We start from the raw sequence: 27,968 nt of genomic DNA, 5'->3' as shown, positions 1-27,968 counted from the left end.
GGATTCACCAGAGATTAACCCTAAACATCCTCACTTAAGCTAACATTTTCCCCCTTTTCTTTAATTTTACCTTCAGCACTTAGAACAGAGCTTGGCACTCAATAAATATTTATTGAATGAATTAATTTTGTTGGAAACCTGTGAGAGCTTTGAGGGGTACCCAGCGAGGCTGCCTTGCTAGCTGACGGCCCTGAAGCACAACACCCCCAACACACACACACACACCCTCAGCGCAGGAAGGGCTGCGCGGGAGCCGTTGTCCCCGCGCCCATTCCCAGCGCAGCTCCTGGCAACCCGCCGGGGGCTGGCAGACCCGCTAGCTGCTCGGTGGGGACCCTTCCTAGGGAAGAGGCTTCTTTGTCCACGAGATTATTAGATTGAGACTCATGGGGGGGGGGGGCTGAGTTTTTTAGAAACTTCTCAAATTATAGTCTCTGTAACAGATCTGCCAGTCGTGGTTTTATGATCAATGACCTCCTGAGATTACAGCCCTCAAACTACTAAACCCTTGGAAAATGCCCGGGGCTGGATCATTAATACTCACGTATAGACCCTCATTTCCCCTGAATCTCTGCTGTTCTGTTTGGTGTGAGTGGCTTCCGGCTTTACTCATTTTAAGGATAACACTGGAGAAGGTGGACGGGGGTACAGACCCTATGGAGAACCCATGTCATGCCCAGCTACCCGAGTCCGCTAACCTGTGGCTCGCTCCGTCGCTCTTTGGCACCCGCCAGGCCCCCCTGCCCCTCGCTTTGCCAAAATCCTTTCAAACAAGGTTCCCTCCTGCCACCTGCCGGCCCACTAGGGTCTGCACCACGGGCTCGCCGGCGCCGCGCAGCTCGCCGGGAGGCGCCCCCGCCTCCCTACTGCACATGCCCGGCAGAAGTCCTGGCGCGCAACTTTGCAGAACCTCTCCGCGCGTCTCTCCTCGCCTCAGTCTCCTCTCTCCTCTCCAAGGCGAGAGGACCAGCGGAGGCACCTCTCCCGGGTCTCAGACTGCAGAGTCTGAGACTTCAGGGGAGGAGCCAGCGAGGAAGGCAGACTTTTCCTCCCCTTTCCCCATTCCATCTTCCTACTCAGAGAGGCAAGCAGAGGCGCGGAGCTTTAGAAAGTTGAGTGGTCAGAAAGGTAGGTTCTTCCCTTCTTGCCCTTCCGCTGAGGTGGGGCTGGGACCCCGGGACCCAGCCTCTCGCCTCCTAAGGCGCACCTTTTTCGGCTCCAGCAGCCCATGCGCACCGGAGCCGCTCTCTGCAGAGCCAGAGGGCAGCGGGTCGGCCTCCCTGGGCGCGCCTAGGAGAATGGATCGCAGGCCCCGAGCTCAGCAGTGGCGCCGAGCTCGCCACAATTACAACGATCTGTGCCCATCCATTGGCCGCCGGGCTGCCACCGCGCTCCTCTGGCTCTCCTGCTCCATCGCGCTCCTCCGCGCCCTTGCCACCTCCAACGCCCGCGCCCAGCAGCGCGCGGCTGCCCAGCAGCGCCGGAGCTTCCTGAACGCCCACCACCGCTCCGCCGCCCAGGTGTTCCCCGAGCCCCCCGAGTCTGACACCGAGCACGAGGAGACAGACCGAGACCTGTCCCTCCCCGAGTGCCCAGACTACGAGGAAGAGTTCGACTACGAATCCGAGACCGAGTCTGAAACAGAGTCCGACACCGACTTCGACACCGAGACCGAGACCGAGACCGCCCCCACCACTGAGCCCGAGACCGAGCCCGAGGACGAGCGCGGCCCCGTGGTGCCCAAGCAGAGCACCTTTGGCCAGTCTCTCACTGAGCGTCTCCACGCTCTGAGGCTGCGGAGCCCCGACGCCTCCCCGAGTCGCACGCGGTCCAGCGCTCAGGAGCCCGGGAGCCCCAGAGAGGGGGAGGAGCCCCAGCCCGAAGACAAGGATACAGCAGACCCCGAAGAGTCTGCGGAGACAAAAAAGGAGAAGCAGCAGCGCCGCTGCAAGCCCAGGGAGCCCACCCGCCGCGACCCATCCCCGGAGTCCCCTTCCAAAAGGGGACCCATTCCCATCCGGCGCCACTAATGGAGGACTCGGTCCAGATTCTCCTTGTTTTCTTTGATTCAGGTGAGTTGCCCGCCGCAAAACTGCGGAGCCTGGGGTCGGTATGGGACCAGGGGAGGAAGGGAGGGAGGAGGAAAGGCAGGTGAGGAAGGCGGGAAGAGAGCAGGCTCAGCTGGCCATCCCGGGAAGCGGGAGGCCGGGGCGAGCCAGGAAGGGCTCCCCAAATCTCCCCAGTGCGCTGGGGGGACGGCCGGGTGGCCAAAGGCTTGCTGGACAGCGGGGGGCTCCTCGCACCCCGCTGGAGACAGCCTGAGGTCCCCCGAGCTGGTGTCCAGGACGCACAACTGAATCCCAGGCGTGCCCCCGATTTCTAACTGTACGCCCCAAAGGCACAGGTAAGTCAGATGTTTTTCTGCATTTTTTCCCCTCCTGGAAGAGGCTGGTCTCAAAACAAGGTGGCTTTAGCGGGTGCCTGAAATGCGGTTCGGAGGTGCGCGCCAACTTTCACAAAGCCAGAGCAGCTGCGCTGTAGCGACACTGTTGCAACGTGCGAAAAGTAATCAGACCGGGATTGGGCAGAACTCCGGAGACAGCCGGCTCCGGGAAAAGTCGCGCAAGGCGCTTAAGACACTCAGAGCCTGGAGCCCAAGTCCCGGCGCTGCCAATTTGGAGCCTCAGAATCCTCGGTACCAGTGCCCCTCGCGGCTGTGCGCCAGTCCTGGCCGCCACCAACCATCTCCGGGTGCTGGCGGGGCTGGAGACCGCCGCAAAGAGCGTGCGCACCTGCCCGCGCGCCCTAGAACCGACCTCTCAGAGCGGCAAGCGGTTCCCTAAGGTTACCGGCACTTGGAGGGCAGGCAGAGGAGGTACGGGAGTCTCACGGGGCGCCTCTACACGCTGCCAGGGTTGGCGGCGCGGGCTTGGTCACATCGCGTCAGGGTATCTCCAACCTTTTGGCGCAGCCGTGCCGGCGGCAGAGCTGGGTGCAGCCTGGCTGGAGAGGTCCTGGGCTGTTTGCGCAAGGCCCTGTGGGTGGCAAAGAGGGCTGAGAGACCCGCGAGGTGTTCGGGTATGGAAAGGAAGAGGAGAACAAGAGGTGGGCTGGAGAGGGGGTCGTGCGGATCATCAGGATACCCTACAGAGGGTCCTCAGCACCCGCAGAGCTGGGGAAAGGTTTTGGATCCCACGCCAAGTCTGTGGGCGATCGGTGGAGAGGGGGTAGGGGCAGCGGCTTCGGCAGCCTTGGGAGCCTCCACGCGGGGAGGCGGCGCTCACCGGCTGTTTGCAGCTCGGGTGGAGCCAAGTTTGAAATCTGTAACGTGGAGGCGAAACTGCCCTGGTGTCCCAGCACAAAGCCGGCTGCGGTCCGGCAGCGCGTCGTCGGTGCAGGAAGTGTGTGCCCTTCTCGCCAGTCCTGGGGAAAGAGACCGATAGGTGAAACGCATTTACAGAACCTCTGCCGATTTGGAAATTGATCTCGGCGCGCGCGCGTCTAGTTTTTTGCGGGGGGTTGAACTATTCTGACGAGAATGATCTGGGGGAAAGGTAAAGCGTTTCGAGATGGTCTTTTCAAGATGGTCGGAATCCTAAGAAAAGGAAGCAGCCAGAAGGAACACACCTTTAAATGGTCCTCCTTCCAGGTCTCCTCCCCAGGAAAGGCGGCATTGCGCCGCGGGACCTAAGTGAACGCGCAGCTGCGGCTAATGACCGCCGAGCGCCTTCGTGCGGCTGTGGTTTTCACTCGTAAATGCCCCGCGGGCGGCTCGTTGGCAAGGGGCTTCCCCGGGCAGCGAGGCAGTGCCGCGCGTCCGGAGGCTGCCCTGGACAGGCAGGAGGGGTTGGGCGCGCGGCGCGTGCCTTGCCTGCCCTGCCAAGGACTTGAAAGTGTGCGGTTGCTGAGTGAAGTGAAGCTCCCCGAAGTTGGGATTCCTGCTCAGGGTGATGCTGTTTCTTCCTGGAGATTAAAGCGCTGTTTCCCCTCGGGCGACGCCCTAGCAGCTTGAGCTCCCGGTGACTAGGCAGGAGCAGCCCGGGCTCCGGCTGGCTCTGGGGCTGCTTTGCAGTGTGGGAGCTCCTTTCACAGACTGGGGTAACTTGCGCTGGTTTTTCTGCAGAGTGGAGTTTTCACTAGAGAAATTAGCATGTTGTCTTGTTGCAGGATGAATAAACACGTTTTTTAAAAAAGTCCTCAGTGCCTAGCCCATACCCCTCACCCGAGGCTTACTAAGGAAACTGTGAGGGATATGCAGGTTCATTACCAGGAGGGTCCCCATCTAGGAACGCACAAATAGTTTGCCATCTTTCAGATGCTCTCTTCCACAAACCAACCGATTGTGAAAACCTGTTACCCACCCCCACACCACTCCGCTCCCCTCCCCCAACTTCCTCCTTCCATCCTGGCTCCGGGCGGGAAGGCCATTAGGGTGCATACAGAACAACTGGGGACCCTGCCAGACCCCTGGTGAAGTGCCCAGGACTGGCCTGAGGCGAGGGGATGTTGCTGCACGGACCCCCCAAACCCTCCTCTGCCTGAGGCATGCCTGTTCATCTGCCTTTCTTTCCCAGAGATGTTTCTGGCAAGTTCTCCAAGCATTCCCAACTCACTGGTCTTCCAGCTGGCCCTTTGTCTCATCCTGCTAAACCGAAGTTAGCATTTGAATTGGCTCCCTGGCCTTTCAACCTAGGCAGGGTTGGCCGGTGAGGAAGTTCTCCAAATAAGCAGACCTGATAGCTGACCCCAAAGGTGAATATTGCCAAGTATTTCATGACGTTTCAAATGGAGACAGAGAGAGGGAGGAAGTGAAGGAGAATGAAGTTAGCTAAATGTGAGGGTGTGCGCCAACATTTAGGATTTCTTCTGTTAGTACATTAATCATTTGCCTAATGGAAACTTGCTTTTCCTGGGACAAAGCTGCTCCTGCAGCCTCGCTCAAGTTCTGTGCGGCGTCCGCAGCTGGCTGTGCGTTCACTTCTACGTTGTGGCAAACTCTGAATTTATACTTATCAGAATTCAGGAATTGGAAACTTTAAAGTTTGGAATTGTCCCAGATGATGCTTAAGTGAACAAGAAGCTCCCGCCCCCACCCTCTGGCCCTCAGGCTCAGCAGCTGCACCACAGGGCTAAGGAGGACGCAAACACGCCAGCCGGTGCTGGTCAGCGTGAGGTCCCTCCTAAAGGGTCCACCCTGGTGTGCGTTACCTCTGCTCCTCTCGCCCGGGAAGCTACTCAGAGGAGACCGAGCAGAGGCATGGTGGCGGGGAGAGTGTGTCTGTTACCGGAAAGAACCTAGAACAGGAAGCACTCACTAAAATCAGATGCAGCTTCCAGCAGGGAGCGTTGTCAGAGCCCAGCATAGGGGAGGAGTCTCAAGTGACACCTGTGATGCCCAAGTTCCAGAATGAGGAGTGGAACCCCCAGCCCGGTGCTGCTGGGCCAGCAGCTCCTCTCTAAATCCTGCGGCCCAGACATGGGCAGCAGGACATCAGATCTAAGGGGCTTCTGGACCCAGCCTGCCCAGTGGCCTTGGGTTGGACCCAGCACCCCTCTGCCTCAGTTTCTCCACACGGAACACGGAGTGGCTGCGGGGGGAATTCCCAGCACCCCTTTCAGCTCCACAGCCCTCCAGGCAATTCCTTTAAGAAACCCAGACTTGCTATCAATAATTTTAACACTAATGGAGCCAAAACATTTTCCAAAGCTCTATCACGTCCAAAGTGCCAATTGTGAAGAAATCTGTTCTGTGTTGCTCTAATTTGAGTTTGTCGAATCTGCTTTTAAATTGGTAGCAAAATGGTTTCAGGAGCTCGGTTAGAAAATACAAGAATCAGTCTGTGCCCGGTGAGCAGCCTATAGGGAATGGGGCAGATGTTCAATCCCGGCCGGTCTCCGGGGGGCTGTGCCCGCCCCGCCCCCCTCCCCCGCGTCCCCCTCCCGGTGTGTGAGGAGCCGGGTGGGCGGGGCGCAGGGCCGCCACCGGCGCTGACCGGTGAGACTGGCCTCCAGCGCTGGGCATGCCCTCCAGCGGCCTCGTTAGGCTGGGCCTGGAGGAGGAGGCTCAGAAGCTGCAGCTGGTTAGGATAGGCCGATTTTCTCAGCGTTTTTTTTTTTCTTTTTCATTATCACTCCCTCCCAAGAGCTTTTTCTGACATTTTTTCCCTAATTGCGCCTCTCGCGAGGAATCTGATTAAGGCCACGCGCGCCGCCCTACTAGCCATCCTGGGGCCTGGGCTTGACCGCGAGTTCGTGCGCTGCCCCCCAACCTGCCTCGCCTCCTGCGAGACGCGGCCGATGTTGGAAAACCAAAACTGATTTTGTCACATTAAGTGATTTAACGTCTCATTTTTGTTTTACATTCAACCTTTTTTTGGGCCGCACATTACAAGGCTATATAGAAGGCGAATTTTACTGATGTAAAATTTTGCTTTCCCTTTTTCAATCCGCTCTGCTTTCGTTTTCCCCCAAAGCCCACGCGCGGCGCAGAGGCTGGGACCGGTGGTGCCCGCTCCCTTGCGGAGGGGCCGGAGGGCAGAGCCACGTGACTCGGTCCCCGAGGCCCGGGCCGGGCCGTGGTCACCTGTTGACAGGGCTCAGGCTGTGCAGGCAGGAGACGCAGCCCCAGCCCGCCGGCAGCCCGTGCTGCCTGCCTGTGTGTGTGGCCCTGGCCAGGGCTCACTCTAGGGGCTCATTTTAGTGTGAGCGCGTTGCTAGGTAACAGGTGGGCGGGACATCGGAAAGGCCGGAGTAAATAAATAAAAAATGAGGCTGCGGGCAGAGGGTAGGTGGTGGCCGTAATGTGGGGGCAGATTTAAGGGTGGCGAAAGGCAAAGGGTTGAGGTTTGGGGGGGGGAATGACAGGACAAGCTGAAGGTGCAGGGGGGTACCACCGCCAGGGAAGGCCAAGGAGATTTGGGGGTGACCATCAGGGAGCGCGTCAGTGTTAGGGCCGTACAGCGTGGCTTGCAGAAGTAGGCTGAGAGTAGGGGAAAGGTCAGCGGGACGAAGTGGCAGTTTTCCGCAAGAGCACGCCGGTGGCCAGGGTGGCCCTGGGGAGCCACTGGCGGAGAGCTCAGCCACACCACCCTTGACCTTGCTCCCACCCCCAGGCTCATACGGCGCAGGCCCAGAAATCTCAATTCCAGAGGCGCAGTGGGGTGTTCACACAGGCGGCTCACTTGCTTCCACCAAACTGAAAGATCTACACCTAAGAAACCTCGTTTTATAGTTCAAATCCTCAATCTTGGGCTTTGGGTCTGGACCCCCAACCTTGGGGATGCGAGGGACACAAGGCCTGGAGCTGCCAGGCACCTGAGGAAGGCAAGTCTCTGCCCCCCAGGCGGGCGCTGGTCTCCGAGGGCCTGGCGTACGGCCCCCTGTCGGGTTCCGAACACCCGCTCTGGGGAGCGGGGCTCTGGGCAAGGGGAAAACACACCGCCCCCTCACATGCAGACGCGTTGCCCAGAAGCCCCCAGAGTGCCTGGAGCTCCCACCCTGAATTATGGAAATTTCAAACAGCTTCCACCCAAGCCAAAGTTGCCTTCCGGGGTCCCTTCTCAGCACCCCAGCCCCACTGCACCCCTCTTGGCCCCCTTCGCATGGTGCTGCTCGTCTTTTCTCGAACGGCCCCTCCTCCCCTCCAAAGTCTCTGCCGCATCACCAGCGAACCTGGAGAAGGAACGCACAGGCCAGGGCTGAGTGGGCCAGCGCGCGAGGCCGGCTGCAGCAGAGCTGGGCAGCCCTTCCGGACCAGGGCCGGCTCAGCCAGCGGGCTCCTGGGGGGGGGCGCTGGCCTTTGGGTGGGGGGCTCCCGGCACCAGGCTCCAGAGCGGGGCTCAGGCAGATCACGGGTTCGCCCAAGGCTGGGCTCCCCTGCCTCCGGTACCCACGTGCCTCTGCTCCTGACCCTCATCCGCCCGAGGCGCTCACCCCTTCCCTGCGCATCAGCCTGCAAGCCCAGCCCCGCAGACCCCTCTGCAGACAGCAGCGGGCCGCTGCTGCCTCCGCCGGCCAGGCTGGCAGAGGCACCGGGAGGCAGGCGGACGCAGCACGGCGCAGCTCAACAGTAATTAATTGAATGGCTTCAAGTCTTATTGCTACTCAGTCAGCACTCAGAAACCATTCGTCACTGGGAGGCCAAGAAGCGTCACCGTGGCCTGAGCACCCTCGCCTGCGTGCTCTCCCTCTTGCCATTCCTGCACAGGCAGCGGGAAGACCCTCCTCTGACAACTGATGACAGGCAGGCGGCAGAGGCTTTTCTGCAGTACCTCCCCCAGGGCCACCGCAGGAGGCGGCCGAGGCTGCCGGCAAGAAGTCTCAAAGGGCGGGCTTTCCTGCTCTCAGCTCCCTCCCCGGCTCACCTCCACAGCTGGGGGTAAGTTTAGGGAGAAGGTTGACAGACAGCTGCTTAAAATCTGCACGTGCTGGTGCACTTGGCAGTAAGAATCGCCCGATGTAAGTGCATTGACCACTGTTTGCTGGTTCTGCGTGCTGGCATGGAGGCGTCGATATAGGAGTAAAGCCAGCTTTGGGACACCCAGGGTGGTACACGGGGCCAAGGAAAGGGACCACATCCCTGCAGGTGGCAGTGGTGCCCGTTCAAAGTCTCAGTGAAGGAGTATCTCTTTGCATTGGGGTTAACTACGTACCAAAAAAGCCAGTGGATTTGCTACCTGTGGTACCTGGGCCATCCGGTCTGAAAAGGCTGCCCAGCCTCAGAAACGCAGAGTTTAACGGAGACATAGGACCCTCTCCTGTTCCATTCTCAGTTCATCAAGTGCAGAAAACTGCTGCTTTTTCAGCAGCTGGAACTCAGGAGACCCTCAGCTGGATCTGGGAAGCCAGTCCTGTCCACCCCAGCAGATGCTGTGTCCACGGTGGTCCCCAGTCACACAGTCCCCAGCAGGCCTGCTTTCGGAGACCCTGGCCAGCCTGTCCTGCCAGCAGCTCCCGTTAGCTGGCTTGCCTCCCTCTTTCCTTCTCGCTCCTGTGAAACAGACCCCTCTTCCCCTGATAGGAAGCCACCCCAACCTGGAATTCTATGCTTCAGGTACTTTGCTGTTAGAAAATCGCAATGGCAGGTCCAGAACCCTCTGCCCCGAGTCGGGTGAGGCCGGGGCTGGGCTGCCCGCCTGCGCTCGCTGCTGGCCCTTTCCCACCAAGGCACCGTCCCATTTCTGTCTTAAGCCAATGAGATCGCCAGCCCTGCGTGGGCTCACCAGTCAGTGCCCCCAATCGGGGTGGCCCCCGGTTACCCCACCGACAGATCACCCCCAGCTCTCACCACACCAGGTTCCTCGGGTCCCTGTGGCCAGGCCAACCGGCTGCCTTTTGGGTTAGTCCGCTCCTCCAATCTCTGGCCACTCCTCCGGGGTCCTGGGGAGCCCCGCTGCTTATCTGCGTGGGGTTTCCGTTCTGAGCCCCACTCACCCAAGCCATTTGGGGTTTTTCAGATTCTGGTGGCCAGTCACTATAGAAAAATACACAAAAGTGGACAAAAAGAGGAATATCAGAGTTAATTTCTTGCTGGCCCTAGTTTACCTTTAAATTAAGGTGATTTCTCCTCAAGGCTAAGGGTCCTTTCTCAGCCTATCGCAGTGGCTTCAATGTGGGGCGGGAGCAGTCTTGCCCCCCGAGTACGTTTGGCAAAGTCGAGGGACATTTGTCGTTGCTACAACAAAGGGGATGCTACTGGCATCTAGTGGGTAGACGCTAGGGATGCTGCTAGGCATCCTACAGCGCACAGACAGCCACCACGACAAAGTCTTTGGCGCCCAGCGGCACCAGTGCAGAGGCTAAGGAAACGCCATCTAGACAGGAGAGCTGACCCGTTCTCGTTCTCGTTCTCCCCTCCGGCGTAGCCACCCGGCCTCCCGGGCCTCCGCGCTCCGGTGCTGGCTCCCCTGTGCTCTCTGAGTGCCGAGACTCTCGTCACCGAGTGTACCGCTCCCCTTGCCAACAAACTCATGTCCTAAAATAAGGATGGCTGTCACTTTGAATTTGGGATCTTTACCTTTCTTCTAAACTTCAGACTTTATCCTCCTAAATAACAGGCTGTAAAAATCTCCACCCAGACTCCTCATCCTTCGCCTCTGTCCCTTTACACCCCAAAAGGCTCTGCCTCCACATCAGCCCCTGCCACCTTCCCTTTCCCACTTGCATGTCCTGATCCAGGTGCCAAACTTTGGCTCTGCCACCTTCTGTGCTATTATTGTAGCACATAAGCTGCTAGAGGGTCCTTTGGGACCCCTCAGGACCCCTACGTCAGCCTCCGTGCTTCCTCCCCCAGGTGCGGGCCTGCCGCCCCTTGTGTTCCCTCCGAGGCCTTCCTCCATGCTTCCCTGCCGGTCCCAACACCAGCCTCAACTCCTCCCTCGCGGGCCAGCAGAGAAAACCATCAGCACCTCCATTTCCTACCAAAAGAGCCTCAAAACTGCTTGTCCTGATGTTCCTGGTGTCCTGGGAGGGACCCCATCCCGGTTTTTCTGCCTTCCCTCCCAGTGCTCTTCCAAAACCCCCCAGGGTGGCCTGATCGCCCCACCACTTGCCCTTCCATCTTGGCTCCTCGCTGGCCAGCACCTCCCATCCCCCACGTCCTATTTGTAGTCAAGCCCTCCGCCCCCCCCCACGGAAGGAAGCCCTTCTGAAATGCCATTTTCTCCATCACGATTTTCAGGGTCCACCCAATCGAAGTTCTTTCATTTCTGTGCTGCTTACCCTTAGAACGGTTATCTGCCCCGTCTTTATCCCCTCAGAGCATGTGCTCTGCAGAAACAGTGTGGGACAAAGGCGTCCGACGGGCCCACTGGGGTGTCCAACAAAGAGACCCCCCCTACCCCCTGCCTGATGAATCGTGTTTTGGAAAAGAGTGAGGCCTGGCGAGCGCAACCGTCCCTTTGGGCCCCCATCGCAGCCTCCCTGGGGCTCCAACCCCAACATCTACTGACCTTGCACTTCGGCAGAGCCCAGCATCCCCGGGGCCTCAACGCCTTATCCATCTGGGCTGCTCATCTGCACCAGGGCGGCCAGCCCTCTCTTCCCTCGGGGTCCTGGCCCTCTACTTCCAGGCCCTGGAAATCTTCGCCCTCGCCCCAGTGCGGCCCCCTGCGTGGGGTGTTTGCCCACCGCCATCAGCGAGACCAAGGGTTGGCCCCTGAGAGTCCCCGATCACCATGTGAGTTTTAGAGTCAGGAAGAGTGACCCCATGGTGCCAGCGGGCCTCGTGGCGTCCCGGGCCCGGCCGCCCCGGGCCCGCCCCCCAACTGCTTTCAAACACTCCAGCAGCACAACCTCTTAGGGCGTTCCAACGCGGCGCCCCCTATTGGACCTCCCACTCATATCCGGTTTCCGGTCCGACGCCCCCTGCTCATTCGCCAACCAGCCTTGATTGGCGTGACCCCAGCCCAATGGCTGACCCAGCCCTGGGGTCGGAGGGGAGCGAGTTGACTGTTGGGACCCAGTTGGCACTTTGGATGCTCAACGGGTTGAGCCATTGCGCGTGGATGCAGTTGGCCAAAGTTTGAGCCAAAGTTAAGTGTCGGCATTTGGAAGTGTGTAGACTCACGGAGCTGAGATGATACACCTTTGGGGGAGCCCAAACGTTACCCAGAGTCAGACTTTGTCAGCTTTCCTCCGCGCAGCACGGCAACGCCGATGGCAGATGCGGGGGCAATGCTGCACTGTGGCTGTGGTCTTCTCATTCTACAAGGGAAGCGTTAGATTTAATGAGATTGGATTGTGAGTGGTTCTCCCGCCCGCATCTCGTCGATACCGCGATCCAGGCGGTGCGCCTCGCTCGCCGCAGCCCCCCCTGTGCTACACTCATCCCGCCATCCCTTCCCCTGCCCACAAGCCAGGTGCCCACTTTTCCCCTGCCCAACTGCCTTGCACCGAGATCTAAAAGTGGCTCGCAAGCCCGTGTCACCCTCTGGCAAGACAGACCTAATGCCGTGTCCCGGGTTGTACGTGATCCGCAAGCAGCAAAATTTTCCCGGGGCTCAAATCCCACTGCAGACCCCAGAGCCAGAGCAGTACGCACACATGTGCGGAGCCTACCCAGGCAGTGCGGGTATTTACTGCACCCCCTCCCCCCGCGAGCTCTGAGCCCACCACGCGCCACGGAGACCGGAGCGCAGTTGGCGGCTGGTGGTTTTTTGACTAGGCTTAGGGGCGCCTCGGCGGGCACTTGCAGTTGGAAAGTAAACGCGGCTACCTGGAGATACCCATAGCGAGAGGAGAGGTGCTGGAAGCGGGCTGGAGAGGGGCTGGAAGTGGGTTGGTGAGGAGCCAGAGAAAGGATCTGGCTGACCGACCCTGCGGCTGGTGCCCGAGGCAGGAAGCCGCGAATCGCGGCAGCTGTTGCCGGCACAGCTCGGCACGGCGCTGCGCGGCACGGCACGGCACGATATTTGTCTTTGGGTTCGGTGCGCGCAGGGTTGACCAGTCTCTGAAACCACCCTAAATCGGCCATAAATCCCAACTGAAACCTCCGTTAACATTTCCCCAGAGCAGTAGGACCCCCGGAACGCTGAGGCCTGCACTCTGTGGGGTCCCCGTGCGCATCCCACGCCCTGCGTTCTGTGCCGGCGCGGCTACTGTTTAGAGGGTCTCTGTGGTACGTGCCCGAAACCCTCTTATTCCCTGAATCATTTGTCCACATAAACGAGGGAGAACTGGCCTGCGCTGTCCTCAGCCACTGTGGAGCCTCCCCCGAGAGCGAGGTGGGGATGGGGGACATGAAGCGCTCTACGCTGCCAGCCTCGGCAAGCCGGCAAACACATGCCGCAGAAGCGGTAGAAAGTACCCTAAGGCGTTTTAAAAAACAAATCATGTGCACAAGCTCGCCATCCCCTTGCCCCTCGCCGCTGCCTCTCCGCCGGTGGGCTCACGACCACCTGTCGCATCCTCGGGCGCGCGCCCTCGCCCCCTTCCCACGCACCCAAAGCCTTGCGCTCCGGACTTGGGGCTCAGGATTGAAGGCTACCCAGGGTTGAGAACTGCGACCCTTGGATTCAAGGGTCTTTTAAGGTAATGGAACCTTCACGCAGCCCCCCTCCCCCCGGGGAGAGTCAGTTGTGTCTGGGAGGGAGGGTTTCAGTTCCTGCGCTCATGCCGCCCGGGGCCCACGTCTTGCGTCACGTGTCCCGCAACGCAGGAGAGCTGTCTCTCTGGCCAGGGGAGAAGAGAGGAGCAAGGCTCCCCGTCAGTCAGGGAGAGGAGTGGAAGGAGCTAAACATCCCTGCGAGGCCTGCGCTCATCGCCCCCTTACCCAAAGTCCGGGGCTTCCGGAGACAGAAGCCGGCTCCCGCAGCCGCCTGGGCACCGGCCCGGCGTCCCCTGGTGGCAGAGAGAGAGCACTACGAGCGATTTTCGGACCGAATCGACACGCTCCTCAGATCCAAGCAGGCAGGGCTGGCCTGGAGGACAGAGAGAAAGAGAGACAGAGACAGAGAGGAGGGGACGAGGGCAGGCCGAGCGGGGGCCAGGAGCAGCCTGAGGGCATAGAAAGTGTCCAGGAAGGAGATAAGACTCCACCAGCAACAACGGAGTCGCTTCTGCCATAGTCTAGGGTTCGAGGCCCCGACCCCCCAGACCTCACAAGGGCTGAGAAGTGAGGCTGGAGAACTTCCTAGCTGGTGCTTTGGTTTTCTTGGAAAATATTTTCTTCGCCCTAGTTTGGCTGGGTGCTCCGTCTCACGGGGCCCCAAGTGTATTTTAAGAGTCCGCCACCGTGTTATGGGCGTGCGCAACTGCCTCGACGGCAATACTATGTCAGGACAACGCGATATCCCCCTTGAACTCGGGGGGCAGCCCGAGGAGCAGCCACCTTTGGAGGCCTCGGGGGCAGCTGCCCCCGGTGCTGGGCCTGGCGCAGCCGAAGGGATGGAGACCCAGCCGCCTGGCAGCGAGCCCGTCCCCACAGAGACTGAAGGCGAGGCCTGCGGCCCTTCAGAGGTCTCCAGGCCCAGCTTCCAGGGCCTCGGCAAAGCCGACGAGGAAGCCAGAGCCCATGGAAGCTACAGCCCACCTCCCGAGGAAGCCATGCCCTTCGAGGTGGGGCAGCCCAGCTTGGGAGGCTCCTGGCCGACCCTGGAGCAGCCCAGAGAGGCCAATGTGGCCCCTGCAGGCCTCGAGGCCTTCAGCCCAGGGCCCGTGGAGGCCAGAGCCCTCGGGGAGGCCGGGCCAGGCCTGGGAGGCTACAGCCCCCCACCCGAGGAAGCCATGCCCTACGAGTCTGAGCCGCCTGCCGGCAGAGATCGCAGCCACCCTCTCCTGGAGGTCTCAGACCTCGCTCCAGGAGGCCCGAGGGTGGGGGTCCCTCGCGCTCCCCCCGAGGAGCCCGGAGCCCTCAGACCTGCCGACGCGGGCTTCAGAGGAGGCAGCCCTCCCCCTGAGGAGGCTATGCCATTTGACTTTGATGGAGCAGCCTTCGGGGACGACAGCCCACCCCCTGGGCTCCCCCGAGCTAACCTACAAATCGACGACGGTGGCGGCAGCCAGTTCGCGGCAGTCGCGGAGCCGAGTGCGGTCCTCCTCGCTCCCGCCGCGAACGAGCCCCCCCTCCGGGTCCCAGGCGCCATCGGCAGCGCATCCCGAGAGGCTGTCAGATCTGTTCCACACTTCGTGGGCAACAGCCCCCCGATGGAGATCGCCGGACCCCCACTCGAGATTGGCAGCGCCCCCGTTGGGGTCCACAACGCTCCCGTCAACATGGACAGCCCCCCAATCGCGCTTGACGGACCGCCCATCGAGGTCTCCGGAGCCCCAGTTAAGAGAGAGCGAGCAGAGGGAGAGAGACCCCCAGTCGAGGGCGAAGCAGCTGAGATGGAAGGAAGCTCAGCCAACTCAGCCGCCGGCGCCGCCACCGCCGCGGAGGGACGCCAAGTCCCCTCTCCGGGAGATGGAGCTTCTGCCGCCGGGGCCGCTCCAGACGCCGGGGCCGCTCCCGCCGCCCCAGCAGCCCCAGCCGCGCCTGCAGCCCGGGCAGCCCCTGCCGCCTCCAACGTTCCAGCCGCTGGGGCCGCCCCAGTCGCCCCAGCCATGCCTGCTGCCCGGGCAGCCCCAGCCGCGCCTGTCGCCTGGGCAGCCCCAGCTGCCGGAGCCCGCCCCAAGCTCCATTCCCTCAGACCCCCCAGCCCCGAGATCCAGGCTGCCGATCCGCCTACTCCGCAGCCTCCGCGCGCGTATGCCTGGCGGGGCAGGTCCGAGCGCGGCCGCGACTACGACGAAGGGTCGGTCAGCAGCAGCGATGAGTCCGACGATGGGACCTTCGGATGCTCCCGCTGCTTCCAGCCCCGGCGAAATCGCCGCCGCCGAAAGCCGCAGCGTAACTTGCTCCGCAACTTCCTCGTGCAAGCTTTCGCGGGCTGCTTCGGCCGATCTGAGAGCGCCGAGCCCAGAGCCCCGCGCGGCCCCAAGGTCAAGAAGATTCCTCTGGCGGAGAAGCGCAGACAGATGCGCAAGGAAGCCCTGGAGCAGCGCGCTCAGAAGCGCGCGGAGAAGAAGCGCAGCAAGCTCATCGACAAGCAGCTCCAGGACGAGAAGATGGGCTACATGTGTACGCACCGCCTGCTGCTTCTAGGTACTGCGGCGGACTCTGCCCGCGGGGAGCAGGGCCGCCGGGGACCTGGGAGGGGGTGGAAGGGCTGCCCGGTGGGGCTCGGGGCCTGGTGGCGGGAGGTGGGTGCCTGGGCAGAGGCCAGAAGAGCCTGCTAAGAAGTTCCAGCGAGGGGCCCCAACTTTGCCCGGGGAGTGGGCCGGGGGGGTCTCTGGGGGGCTTGGGTGGTCGAAGTATATACCCTCCAGGGAGGAAAGTGGTGCCGTACAACACTGAGGGTCGTTTCCAGCTGGACAAACCAGCGCCAGCGACCATAAGACGACCCCGAGTCCTGGGGTGGGGGACGGCCAGGAAGGCGGGGGCCTCAGGTGAGCCAGGAACTGCCGGGGAGGGGCCTCGGGGTTCCCCCCCACCCCCGGCTAAGCTGGTTGGGGCCACGGTGGGCTGGGGTCGTTGGGGAATGTGCGCCCCTGCCTCGCCTGGCACGGCTGCTTGGACTCAGACAGCTTGTCGTTGGTGTGTGTTGGTGTCCATATTGTGTCCGCTTGTGCATGACATGCTCAAGTGTCCCCCAGTTCCCATCCCTGGCACCCCCAAATTACCCGCCGACTGCGTACTTGTACTGGGGAACTGGCTGTTCTGTGTTGTGCGCCATGGCGCGGGCAAAAACTTTGCGTGTTCGCACACTCCGGAGGTGCCTGCGAGCGGGCGCTCTGCAGCGGGCGCCGCGGACGCCGCCGGGAGACAGTGGCGGGACGTCTTGGGTAACGTGCTGGGTCCCTGGCCGGGGGGGGAGGGGTCTGCCTCCCGCCGGCCTCCATAACCTTTTTTTTCTGTATGTCTTTCTCTCTTTTTTCCCTTTGCGCTAAGCGTTTCCTCACTTCTCATTCGTTCGCCAAACCCTCCCGCCTTTACGGTTGAAAAACCAGACACTCAGGTACCCGGGGCGTCAGGGTCTGCACGCGGACGCTCGGTATTCTGCACACACCCGGCTCGCCCGGTGGGGGGAGTGGAGGGCCGCGGGCGGGGACACCACGCAAATCTGCGGTAGGCAAGTCTGGCTCCAAACCACTCGGGGCTGGTTCCAGGGGGTGGGCGTGGCTGTGCTTTAAAAATATGAAATAATTTTCCTTCCTAGGGACGAGCGCGAGGTAAGCCAATCGTTTACACTTTCACCCTAGTGCAGTAGGAGGGGCTTGGTTTGAAAGAGGGGCTGTGCCTTGGGAGTGGACTGGCGGCTTGTGTTTGAAATGCAATTAAAATAAAACTTCAAAAAAATGCTCCGCGTGTATCTTAAGTGTGTGGACAAAATGTAGTAAAACTGACTGTGACTTGTGAAAAATATAAACATTTGCATGTGAATCTTTTCAAGCAGCTTTAGCTGGGGGCAAAGAGGCTCAAAGGTAAGACCCTCTGCAGATGGGCTGGGGGTACAAAAGGAGAAATTAGAAGGTCTTGTGTTGATAGTCATATTGGAAGGGTCCCTTCTGGGGCCCTCTGCCTGCCCCTGGCCCCCTCCAGGCCCCTCCCCCTCCCGGAACACCACCCCTCCTTATCTTCGAGACCTTCCCTGGCCCCTCCCAGTCCCCACCCCCTTTAGCCTCCTCAAGGCTCCTTAGCTCCAAGGAGGGGGGTGGGGGGGTTGGCTCCCTGGGCCCTAGTGAATCACAGCAGTGATTAGCAACGGCCTGAATGTGTGGCTTAAATGAAAATGTCAAAAGTGAAACGCCACAATCTTAATTTCTTTATTTTAGTCTCTAAAACCTTTCAAGGGATTTGAAGATCACCATTTCTAAGGCTTTGCTACATGTTTGTCAAATGCTTTATAATACGTGATGGTTTTAGTCGATGGCATTGTGGACAAAGCTGTATGCTGTTGTGATGTGCGTGTCTCACAAAGCGCAGTTTTAAATGTGATGGTCATTTACGCCCACCCAGGGAGATGGTGATGTCATCATTTTACCAAAAACCTACAGGAGGGAGGTGGTTTCAGCTTTGGATGTGCCAACTGCACCAAAGCCACAGAGCCTCAGATGACAAGGCACTGTTTTCGTGCAAACAAATGACTTTTCCCTGACAGCCCCATTTCAGTGGCCCAAGCAGAGCTCTGGGGAGCGAGCTTCTGGAGGGAAGGGGGGCGCGATCAGATGAGCGCAGGCGCGCCCCCAGTGCGCAGTGCCCCTTGCCTGCTGGGGTCTCAGCAGCCTCACATGTGAAATGAGGCTTTTCCCAGCGGGCCTCTCCCAAAACCGCCTCTGCTCCACGCCTCGAGTCCTCTGTTCCGGGGGGCGGGGGGCAGACTGGGGAGCCCAGCCCACTTCAGTCCGCACTGGACGCTAGATTACGCCACATCTAGCCCGCACCAAACCGGGTCTGGGGCCAAGGCTTAAGAATATTAGAAGTGTCCCTTGTTCTGTGGTGGGGGCTGGGGAGTGAACTTTAATAAAAGGAAATTTGCCATTGTCCTGGCTCTGTCTGCAGGGTGGTGGCCCAGGAGACCGAAGCTCAGGCCATGTGTAGCATGGATCTGAATTCAGAGAGCCAGGCTTAGGGTTTCTGACCAGGTTTCATTTTGCCCAAGTGCCAAGAGAAGGATCCCAGCTGAGTCTGGTCTACTCACTGGGGAGGGGAGCCGGGGGGAGGGTGAGGACTTACATTCGGGACAAGATTTTTTACGAACACCCCAGACCTGGCCTGTAAAACAAGACATCCATCTTCCCACCCCTGAACATGCCGACCAAATGACCATCCTTTGATGTGGCTTTGAGTTTGTGACATGCCGGTTCATCTGTTGCTTTAAAAATGTGCATCGTGTGTTTATCTATATATGCCCTCTCTGTTTTTATTGCCCAAACAGCTTAACATTAGATTTTTTAAAATTGTGGCCGATGTACAGTATTATATTAGCTTCAGGTGCGCAACTTAGCGATGAGACACTTATACCCCTTACGAAGCGACCGCCCTGCGTCTGATAGCCATCTGTCATCACGCGTGTTACTATGGTATTATTGACTATGTCCCCCGCTGCATTCAGGGAATCTTAAAAGGGAAAGAGATTAGAGAGAGAGAATCAATAGCACGACTAAAATTCTGGAATATCGAAAGAGTTTGAAGCCTTTTTCCTTGCTCAGCAGTGGCCAACGATGGATGGTCTCCACGTTTCTGTTGCCCTTTTGAATGCTCTCAGAGGCTTACACATTTCTGGAAACCTAATTTGGGTGTGATTCCCTCATGTTTCAAGCATTGAAGGGACTGCTGGGTTAGAGCCTCTTAGTGGCTGCTGCACTTATTAAACCTGGGCAAAGAAGTGCTACGTGTCCTAATGGCCATTGTGCCATGACACTGTTTCTACAGTGCCTCTCACTTAATTGTATGGCGGTTTCTTTACACCACCAGTTAGGACAGTGACACATAGCACCCTCCTTGTGGCGCCCCCCGTCTTTTCCCCCAGTGCACACATTTTTCTGTATTCAGAGGCCTCCACTGAGCTGTTTGGTGCGGTGGGAAGGGTATGGCTTACCAGGCCGCAACCTTTTTAAAACTAAGAGAGACTTTTATCATCTTCCCTTGTCTGTCTCCCAACAGTATTTTGTGCCCCTCAAAGGCCAAAATTCTTTCTTCTCTTTCCTCTGACTTCTCTTACCCAAAAAAAAAATAAATAAATAAATAAATAAATAAATAAATTTTTTTTCCTATACAGGTAGGTTAAATTTTATCCTTTACCCACATTCCCTCTGCCGTGAAAACTGCTACGGAGCCGTCCTGTGTGTCCCTCCTGGCCCAAAAGAAGGGAGACACAGGCCGCGCTGGCATTGTCAGCAGCCGCAGTGGCCACGGCACTGCATAACGATAGCGCATTCTTACTGTATTTTAAAAAGCCTTTCCCGGAGTCCCATTTGTCCCTTGAAACAGCCTTGGGCAATAAAAACACGGAGAGGACCCCATTTCATAGGCAAATAAACCAAAAGTGCAGAGACACCATGGCAGGGACTTTTGCTCAGACTGAAAGGTAAGGCAGTGAAGGGATCCGCGCTCCCCCAAACACTGTGGCAACATGCCCTATCGCATTATTTAAATGTGCAGCATGACTATTGTGCGTGGACTGTGTGCTCTTAAAATCCCTTGCCAGATGACAGGTGTCCCGCCGTCTTCTGCCGTCTGAATAACAGCCAAGCCCTGACAGATTCGCAGTCACAAGTGACCACAGAGTGTCCGTGAAACGTGAGCTCCCGTGGCCGAGACGCCTGGCATTGCTGCGGGGATATTTAGTTTCCACCATTTGCTTGAGGTCACTGGCCAGCGCTGCAGCTGGAGCCTGTTCATTGGGCCTTTCTTTCCCCTGTCAGATGCAGGTTTTCTTTTGAGCCTTTTTAAAATCCCCCCCATGGTTTTCTGCAGGATTTAAAGCTTCCTTACTGACTCGAGTGTCCACAAAGAACTACAGTAATTTTAAGATGCAGTTTTTTGCATGCATTGCTTCCCTCCGTCTTTAGCCTTCTGCCCTAACAGACTATTTAGGAGCCTGCGTTGGGTCTCATGACCCTGTTAAAGGAACTGTTGCTCAGTACCCTTCATGGTGATTTTTTTTTTTTAAGTATTTCTTCCTTTTACTCAGGGTTAATTCCTGCTTGGTGAGAGTCAGTGCGACTCTTAGAAATCTCCTTTGCTTTTTATGCGGGAAGGTCGGTGTTAAGCAAAACAATACATTTATTTTTAGGAAGATAACCTAATTGGCTAGAGTTGAAATTCCCCATACTGGGTCATGCCTCTTCTTCTTAGAGTCGATTTCCCCGCCAAAGGAAGCAGGCCGCCCCCAGCCCCCAGCCAAACTGTGGCTCTTCCCGAGCGCCAGGGTGATGGAACTTTCTGGAGGCCTGTGAACAGCCAGTGAAAACAGGCCTCCATGCCCCTTGGTTCCTTTCACCTGTGGCAAGGTGACGTTCTTCCCGAACCCACTTGGGGCCTCCCAGGGTCCCAGTGGAACATGAAGTTAACATACCAGGTGTCCATTTTAAAACCGCATTTCTCAGGAGGAGTAGGAATTTTCAAAACAAAGGGCCAGGGCCAGTTGACACAACAGGGTCCCCTCCACCTTCAAAGAACGGGTCGGTCTCACTAACCCTCTCTGGTGCTGGTGCCCCCCTACTGACGGGACTCTGAGGCTCAGACCCTGCCGACACCCACCTGACCAGATTTCGTTGAATGAGGCCCACAGGGTCTCTGTCCTATCAGAGTCCTGTTCTGGCCTGTGGTCACTCTGGGCAGGCAGGCGCCCTGGTCTTTTCAGGGAGCGAGAGAAAGGCCCACGGCCTGCTGAGGACTCGACCCGCGAGCCCTGAGTGGACCTCAGGAAGGCAGGGAAGACGAGGGAGAAGTCCCCGCTGCCGCTGGCCGCCAGCCTCTGCCCAGGGAGGGTGTTTACAGGAAAGTCCAGAGGGAGGCCAATCGTCCTTCATTCCTCTAAAGGGCAGGCCAGAGGCCCGAGGGCCAGCTCCCCTCCAAAGGTGTTCCCAGCCCAGGACAATGGGAAACGCTGTTTTTAGAAATTTCCTCCTGCTCTTCGGCTTTTTTGTTCCCAGTGAAGCTTTTGTTTTTTGTTGTCTGGATTCCCCGCGAGACTGCTCACTTCTAAAAGGCCAGGGCAAGCGCCCTTCCAGCCTCTCGCTTTGGGAGCTCACTGTCTGCACACTCTATCAGCAAGGGCCAGCCAAGCAGCAGACGAAGACACCTTGCCAGATTAATGATTGCTTGAGTGAGATGGCCAGAGAGAGGATGGGGGAACTTTTGTGACTGGTCCTGAAAAAGTGTCACCTTTCCCCCGCCACCTCTCTATAAATCAGCTCAGTCCTGGGGTTGAGTCCAGGGTCCCGAATGCAGATATTGTATGGTTGTTACACGTGCAAAAAAAAAAAAAAGTTTGTCTTTAGTTTCCCTCCCGACAGCCAGACGGTGACTGAAGCAGGCCGGCCCCCGCAAGTGGAAGACGCGCCCGCAGAGAACCAGGTAGGGAACGCCGCAGAACGCAACGCTGGGTTTTCCATACGTCCTTCCTCGCGAGCCTGGTGCAGACCGGGAGCCCTGGTCCCCGAGAGCGGCGCGCAGGAGGCGCGCACCCCCTCAGTTAGGAGGGGAGCAGATTTCCGCAGGCACTCCTGGGGGTTGTCATGAGGGAGGGATGTTAGGTAACTGATCTGTGACAGAGCGGTGACAATTAAGGGAGGGTGGCTCTGTTGTACTCACTTAGAGCGAAAATCCCAAATTGCACCGTAGAGTCATTTGTTAAACCCCAGGAGAGCTCGTGAGCGTTTTGACTCGCAGAGCCCTGCCCACAGAACTTGAACATTAGCTCTCGTTAAACGTTTCTTAATGATTCAATTTGGGGCGAGGAGAGAGGCAGAAAAGCACCCATTGTTACCTGATCCCGCGTGTGCGATGAGTCAGTCGGTGTTTCCGACGTTGTCACACACATGCCGTGTGTGGGACAGTCAGTACCTTAAACTTCTCTAATGAGTTGATAATGGGAAGGAAATGTACCCGCTTCTAAGGAGCACAGCAGCCACCTGAGCTCCCAGCGGCTCAGCGCCGCGCGGAGTGTGGGTTCCTAGAAGGAGCCGTGAACTTGGGCGGCGAGTGCCTCTGTTGCTTGGTCCTGCTCTTGCTTCTCCCCTTGATTGAAAGACCACATCGCCTCTCTCCTCCATCCATTTTGAACAGCTCTGCCTCCATCAAACTGATCGCTGATGTGCATATGACCGTGAAGACTTTTTTTTTACAGGGCACCTGTGTTCAGGTAAGTTTGAGGCCGTGGGATTTCTGAAAAGGATAAGGCTTAGGATCATGCACAGACACTAAAGCCAGGCATCGCTACGTGGCCCAGGACCAGGAAGGGCTGCCAGCCGGGCCTCTGCCGGAGGAACCAGGAACGAGGGGCCTGCATCTCACCTGGTGTCCGTCCCTGCCCCCCGCTGGCCTCTGGGACCACGTGCCCAGGCCTCAGTTTCTTCAGCTGTAAAAGTGGCTGATGGGTCCAACAGGAAAAAAGTAAAAAAAACCAAAAAACAAAAAACCCAGCCTGTCAAGAAGAGACAGAATGACTTAGGAAGCATGTAGGTACTAAACTACTTGACCACTTGAACACAGCTTTTAAAATAGATGCCATTTTCTTATCTGTGGTTAGAGACGGCAACTCCTAAGTGTCCAAAGGACTTCCTCACAAGCCCCGTGGGGGTCCTCATTAACAAATGTCCACTTTACTTGTCATCAGCGCCTTGAGTTTTTGGCCCTCGTGGGCTTCTGGAATCTTAGAAAGCATCCGTCTTAATCCCCCAGAGCCTCTCTCTGTGTCAGGCCTACGGGACCCTAATCAGATCCTTCACGCAATTGCGCACGTCACCGCGGGCCTCAACCCGGCCCCTCAGAGGAGGCTTCTGTCTTGGCTGGCTCTGGAGGGTCCTGGAGGTGGGGGGCAGCGGTGATGCCGATGCTCACTAGGCGGCGAGGTGGTGCCAGGCGCGTCCTGATGGGGGGGACAGGGGCAGGGGGAGCCGTCCCCTCTTGGTAGGAGTGAGAGGAGGGAGGGACAGCTCGCCACATGCACACACGGTATGAACACCACACATGCATGAGAGCCACCCCACCACATGCACACACGGTGTGACCACACACACACACACACACACACACACACGAGAACCACCCCACCATATGCACACATGGTGTGAACACCACACATATAAGAACCACCCCACCACATGCACACACGGTGTGAACACCACACACACGAGAGCCACCCCACCACATGCACACACGGTGTGAACACACACACACACACACACGAGAGCCACCCCACCACATGCACACACGGTGTGAACACCACACACACACACGAGAGCCACCCCACCACATGCACACACAGTGTGAACACCACACACACACACACGAGAGCCACCCCACCACATACACACGTGGTGTGAACACCACACACACACACGAGAGCCACCCCACCACATGCACACACGGTGTGAACACCACACACACACACACGAGAGCCACCCCACCACATGCACACACAGTGTGAACACCACACACACACACACGAGAGCCACCCCACCACATGCACTCACGGTGTGAACACCACACACACACACGAGAGCCACCCCACCACATGCACACACGGTGTGAACACCACACACACGAGAGCCACCCCACCACATGCACACACGGTATGAACACACAGACACACACACACACACACAAGAGCCACCTCACCACATGCACACACAGTGTGAACACCAACACACAGGAACCACGCCACCACATGCACACACGGTGTGAACACCACACACACGGGAACCACCCCACCACATGCACACACGGTGTGAACACCACACACACGAGAGCCACCCCACCACATGCACACACGGTGTGAACACCACACACACACGGGAGCCACCCCACCACATGCACACACGGTGTGAACACCACACACACACACACGAGAGCCACCCCACCACATGCACACACAGTGTGAACACCACACACACACACGAGAGCCACCCCACCACATGCACACACGGTGTGAACACCACACACACACACGAGAGCCACCCCACCACATGCACTCACGGTGTGAACACCACACACACACACACGAGCCACCCCACCACATGCACTCACGGTGTGAACACCACACACACACACGAGAGCCACCCCACCACATGCACTCACGGTGTGAACACCACACACACACACGAGCCACCCCACCACATGCACTCACGGTGTGAACACCACACACACAAGAGCCACCCCACCACATGCACACACTGTGTGAACACCACACACACACACGAGCCACCCCACCACATGCACTCACGGTGTGAACACCACACACACACACAAGAGCCACCCCACCACATGCACACACAGTGTGAACACCACACACACAAGAGCCACCCCACCACATGCACACACGGTGTGAACGCCACACACACATGGGAGCCACCCCACCACATGCACTCACGGTGTGAACACCACACACACACGAGAGCCACCCCACCGCATGCACACACAGTGTGAACACCACACACACACACGAGAGCCACCCCACCACATGCACTCACGGTGTGAACACCACACACACAAGAGCCACCCCACCACATGCACTCACGGTGTGAACACCACACACACACACGAGCCACCCCACCACATGCACTCACGGTGTGAACACCACACACACACACGAGCCACCCCACCACATGCACTCACGGTGTGAACACCACACACACACACGAGCCACCCCACCACATGCACTCACGGTGTGAACGCCACACACACACGCGAGCCACCCCACCACATGCACTCACGGTGTGAACACCACACACACACACGAGCCACCCCACCACATGCACACACTGTGTGAACACCACACACGGGAACCACCCCACCACATGCACACACGGTGTGAACGCCACACACACACACGAGCCACCCCACCACATGCACTCACGGTATGAACACCACACACACAAGAGCCACCCCACCACATGCACACACTGTGTGAACGCCACACACACACGAGCCACCCCACCACATTTACTCACGGTATGAACACCACACACACACGCGAGCCACCCCACCACATGCACACACGGTGTGAACACCACACACACGAGAGCCACCCCACCACATGCACACACTGTATGAACACCACACACACATGAGAGCCACCCCACCACATGCACACACGGTGTGAACGCCACACACACATGAGAGCCACCCCACCACATGCACACACGGTGTGAACGCCACACACACATGAGAGCCACCCCACCACATGCACACACGGTGTGAACGCCACACACACATGGGAGCCACCCCACCACATGCACACACGGTATGAACACCACACACACATGAGAGCCACCCCACCACATGCACACACGGTGTGAACACCACACACACATGAGAGCCACCCCACCACATGCACACATGGTGTGGACACACACACACATGAGAGCGACCCTACCACATGCACACACTGTGTGAACACCACACACACGTGAGCCACCCCACCACATGCACACGTGGTGTGAACACCACACACACATGAGAACCACCCCACCACATACACACATGGTGTGAGTACCACACGTGCGCACACCCACACCAGACCCAACCCACCACATACACACATGGTGTGAGCACCGCACGCACACACGCACGCATACATACACGCACGTGCACACACGTGAGCCACCCTACCAGATACATGCATGGCGTGACCACAAAACTCTTCTGGTCATTGCCAAATGTCCCCTGAGGGGCCAAATCACGTCCCACTCGAAGCACTGCCTAACACCGTCCGCATCGAGCTCCGGGGACGGTAGATGCTGTCTGCGTTATGCCCTGCGCGCCTTGAAAAGGAAAGTTATCTTCCAAGGAAGGGCGCCGACATCTATTGTAATAACCAGCACGAAGTGTTTCTTCTTATGTTGGTGATCCCGCATTCCTGGGCAGAAGTAATTTCCAGAAATCTCAGAAAAAAGGTGACCCAACATGGGCTAGAAAAGGAGATTATCCTGGGGCAGCACACCACGGCTCCGAGACCCGACGGAGCTCAGCCAGCCCCGTAGCTCGCGGGCCGGCCGGGGGAGGCATGGCCCCCCGGAGCAGGCCAGGCCCGGGCGCTCTCACCCCGCGTCCTCGGGAAGGGGCCAGGACGGTGGGCCCAGCCCTCAGGCGCTGCCGCCTGCAGGTCAGCTCTGGGCGGGCCGGCTCCCTGCACGGGCCCCACGGAACATGAGCAGTGTCCTACAGCGGCATTGCGTGCACGCCGGCGACACGGGTGTGGGCCCGTCCGCTGGCTCACCTCAGCCCCAGGCCCATAGGGAGCCAACCCACTGCATGGAGGTGACCGTGATCCTTTAGTGACAACTATGTCAAGTCCCCTTGCAGGGGCAGGTAGGAAGGGGCCGTGGGCAGGGTGCCCGTGGTGACGGCGCTGAGAAGGCAAAGTGCGGTCTTTCAGGGAGAAAGCGTAGTTGCGCCCACAGCAGGAATGATCCGGGCATTTCCTGGTCCAGGGCCTTGCACTCGGCCCTTGGCAGGACAGCTGACCCCCTTGCCCTTTGTGGGGCGCACACGGTGGCCAGCACCTTGGCGCAGCCGTGGCAGGACGCGGGCGTGATCCGCTCCTGAACCCCCGGCAGCCCCTAAACAGCCTCCCTCCCGCATGACTACTGTGGAAGGAGACTCAGTCGCTTGGTTATATTTTTAGCCTAAAACCTTGTGTTTTTGTCCCTATCTGGTCTTTCAATAGAGCCTTCAGATGTTACAGATTCATCAAATATCTAATTTTTTAATCAAGTTTTTTTCCTTGGAGAATTTAGAACTTGTGGCCTTTCAGTTAATTGCAAAATCTAGGGGGAAAAACAACTACACTCTGGACATCCATCGTGAATTAAACATGTTCGCTTTCACTCTTGGGCTTACTGCAGGGTGAGCAGTGGAAACCGATCCGTAGTTTGATAAGTTACATATTGGACATGTAAAATTAAAAATAGTTTTTAATGTTCCAAGCTCAGCTAAGCAAAGTTTCCCCTAACTAACACCTCCTTATTGCAGAATCCTCGAAATTGCCTAAGGCAGGTTTTCTGAATGTTGACTTCGGCATTTTGCCTGGGACCAAGCACAACATCCTTCCAAGGAAATGCCTGGAAGGCCCCTGGGCAGTCCCCAAAACAAATGCAAAGCATTAGGGGAAATTTTTTAAAGTTGGAGTATAGAAAACTAAGAGCTATTTATCATTAAACATTTATGGGACTTCGTTTATTCCTTGTTAGATGCAAGAATAGAGACACATTAGATCACTTTTGTTTCACACCCGTGGCCGGGACAGGGTTTAAGGTGGACACTTGAAAAAGGGTTCCCCTTTCCACGTGGGCGTCTTTGGAAATTTTCCTGCTGGGGCCCAGCCGTTCTGGAACAGTCTTAGGAAATGACCGCACCTCAGGGCCGTTTGGCGTGGGCGGGCTCACAGTGGTTACTCCTTGCTGTCTTCCTGGGTCGCCCTGATGGGGGATGGGGTGGGGGCCCCACCTTCCCTGAGGGTCCTAGGGTAGTGGGAAGAGAGCGCTGGCTGTTAGAGGCTTGTCATTCCTGGGACCATGGCTGAGTCCATGCCTTTGCCAAGTGACGTCCAGAAAAGGCCAACAGATTCTTAAACAGGCGGACAGGCTCCACTTGGCGGTGCTCCTGCCGTGGTCAGCGGAGGGGCTTGGCTTCGCCGGGTCTGTGCTCAGCTGTGTGCGGAAAGAGGCGATGGCCGCAGGCGAGCGGGCGGGCAGGCTTGAGAGAGGGCCTCTGCGTGGAGACTGGCACTCAGCTGGCCCGGACACGTCCAGGTGACTTG

The 27,968-nt window shown here is 58.2% G+C and overlaps 2 protein-coding genes across 5 annotated transcripts in view; both read left to right on the top strand.

Moving 5' to 3' along the window:
• The first annotated feature begins 911 nt into the window (after window positions 1–911).
• On the top strand, window positions 912–2,030 carry LOC129070597 (neuroendocrine secretory protein 55-like). Its single transcript, XM_054573561.1, has 2 exons — window positions 912–1,128; window positions 1,223–2,030. Exon 2 carries the CDS (start codon window positions 1,299–1,301, stop codon window positions 2,028–2,030), a length of 732 nt encoding a protein of 243 aa, XP_054429536.1. The 5' UTR covers window positions 912–1,128; window positions 1,223–1,298.
• The window catches only part of GNAS (GNAS complex locus), a 58,341-nt gene continuing 32,391 nt past the window's right edge, over window positions 2,019–27,968 (top strand). For 2 of the 4 annotated variants that reach the window (XM_054573554.1, XM_054573553.1), the window contains exon 1: window positions 13,738–15,583. In XM_054573554.1, coding sequence (XP_054429529.1) covers window positions 13,738–15,583 — 1,846 coding nt within the window. Of the gene's footprint in view, window positions 2,073–13,737; window positions 15,584–15,807; window positions 15,928–27,968 lie in introns of those variants that run through there. The other 2 variants (XM_054573552.1, XM_054573558.1) reach the window with 2 other exon arrangements.

This window comes from Pteronotus mesoamericanus, unplaced genomic scaffold (genome assembly GCF_021234165.1).
Source record: "Pteronotus mesoamericanus isolate MK-2021 breed Mesoamerican mustached bat unplaced genomic scaffold, CSHL_Meso_final contig_25, whole genome shotgun sequence".
Lineage (NCBI taxonomy): Eukaryota > Metazoa > Chordata > Mammalia > Chiroptera > Mormoopidae > Pteronotus > Pteronotus mesoamericanus.
The sequence above is the reverse complement of the archived record's forward strand: the minus strand, read 5'-3'. Positions and strand labels throughout refer to the sequence as shown.

Bases quoted from the DNA above. Each gene is read 5' to 3' on its own strand.
- LOC129070597 (XM_054573561.1), top strand. From the start codon at position 1,299: ATGGATCGCAGGCCCCGAGCTCAGCAGTGGCGCCGAGCTCGCCACAAT.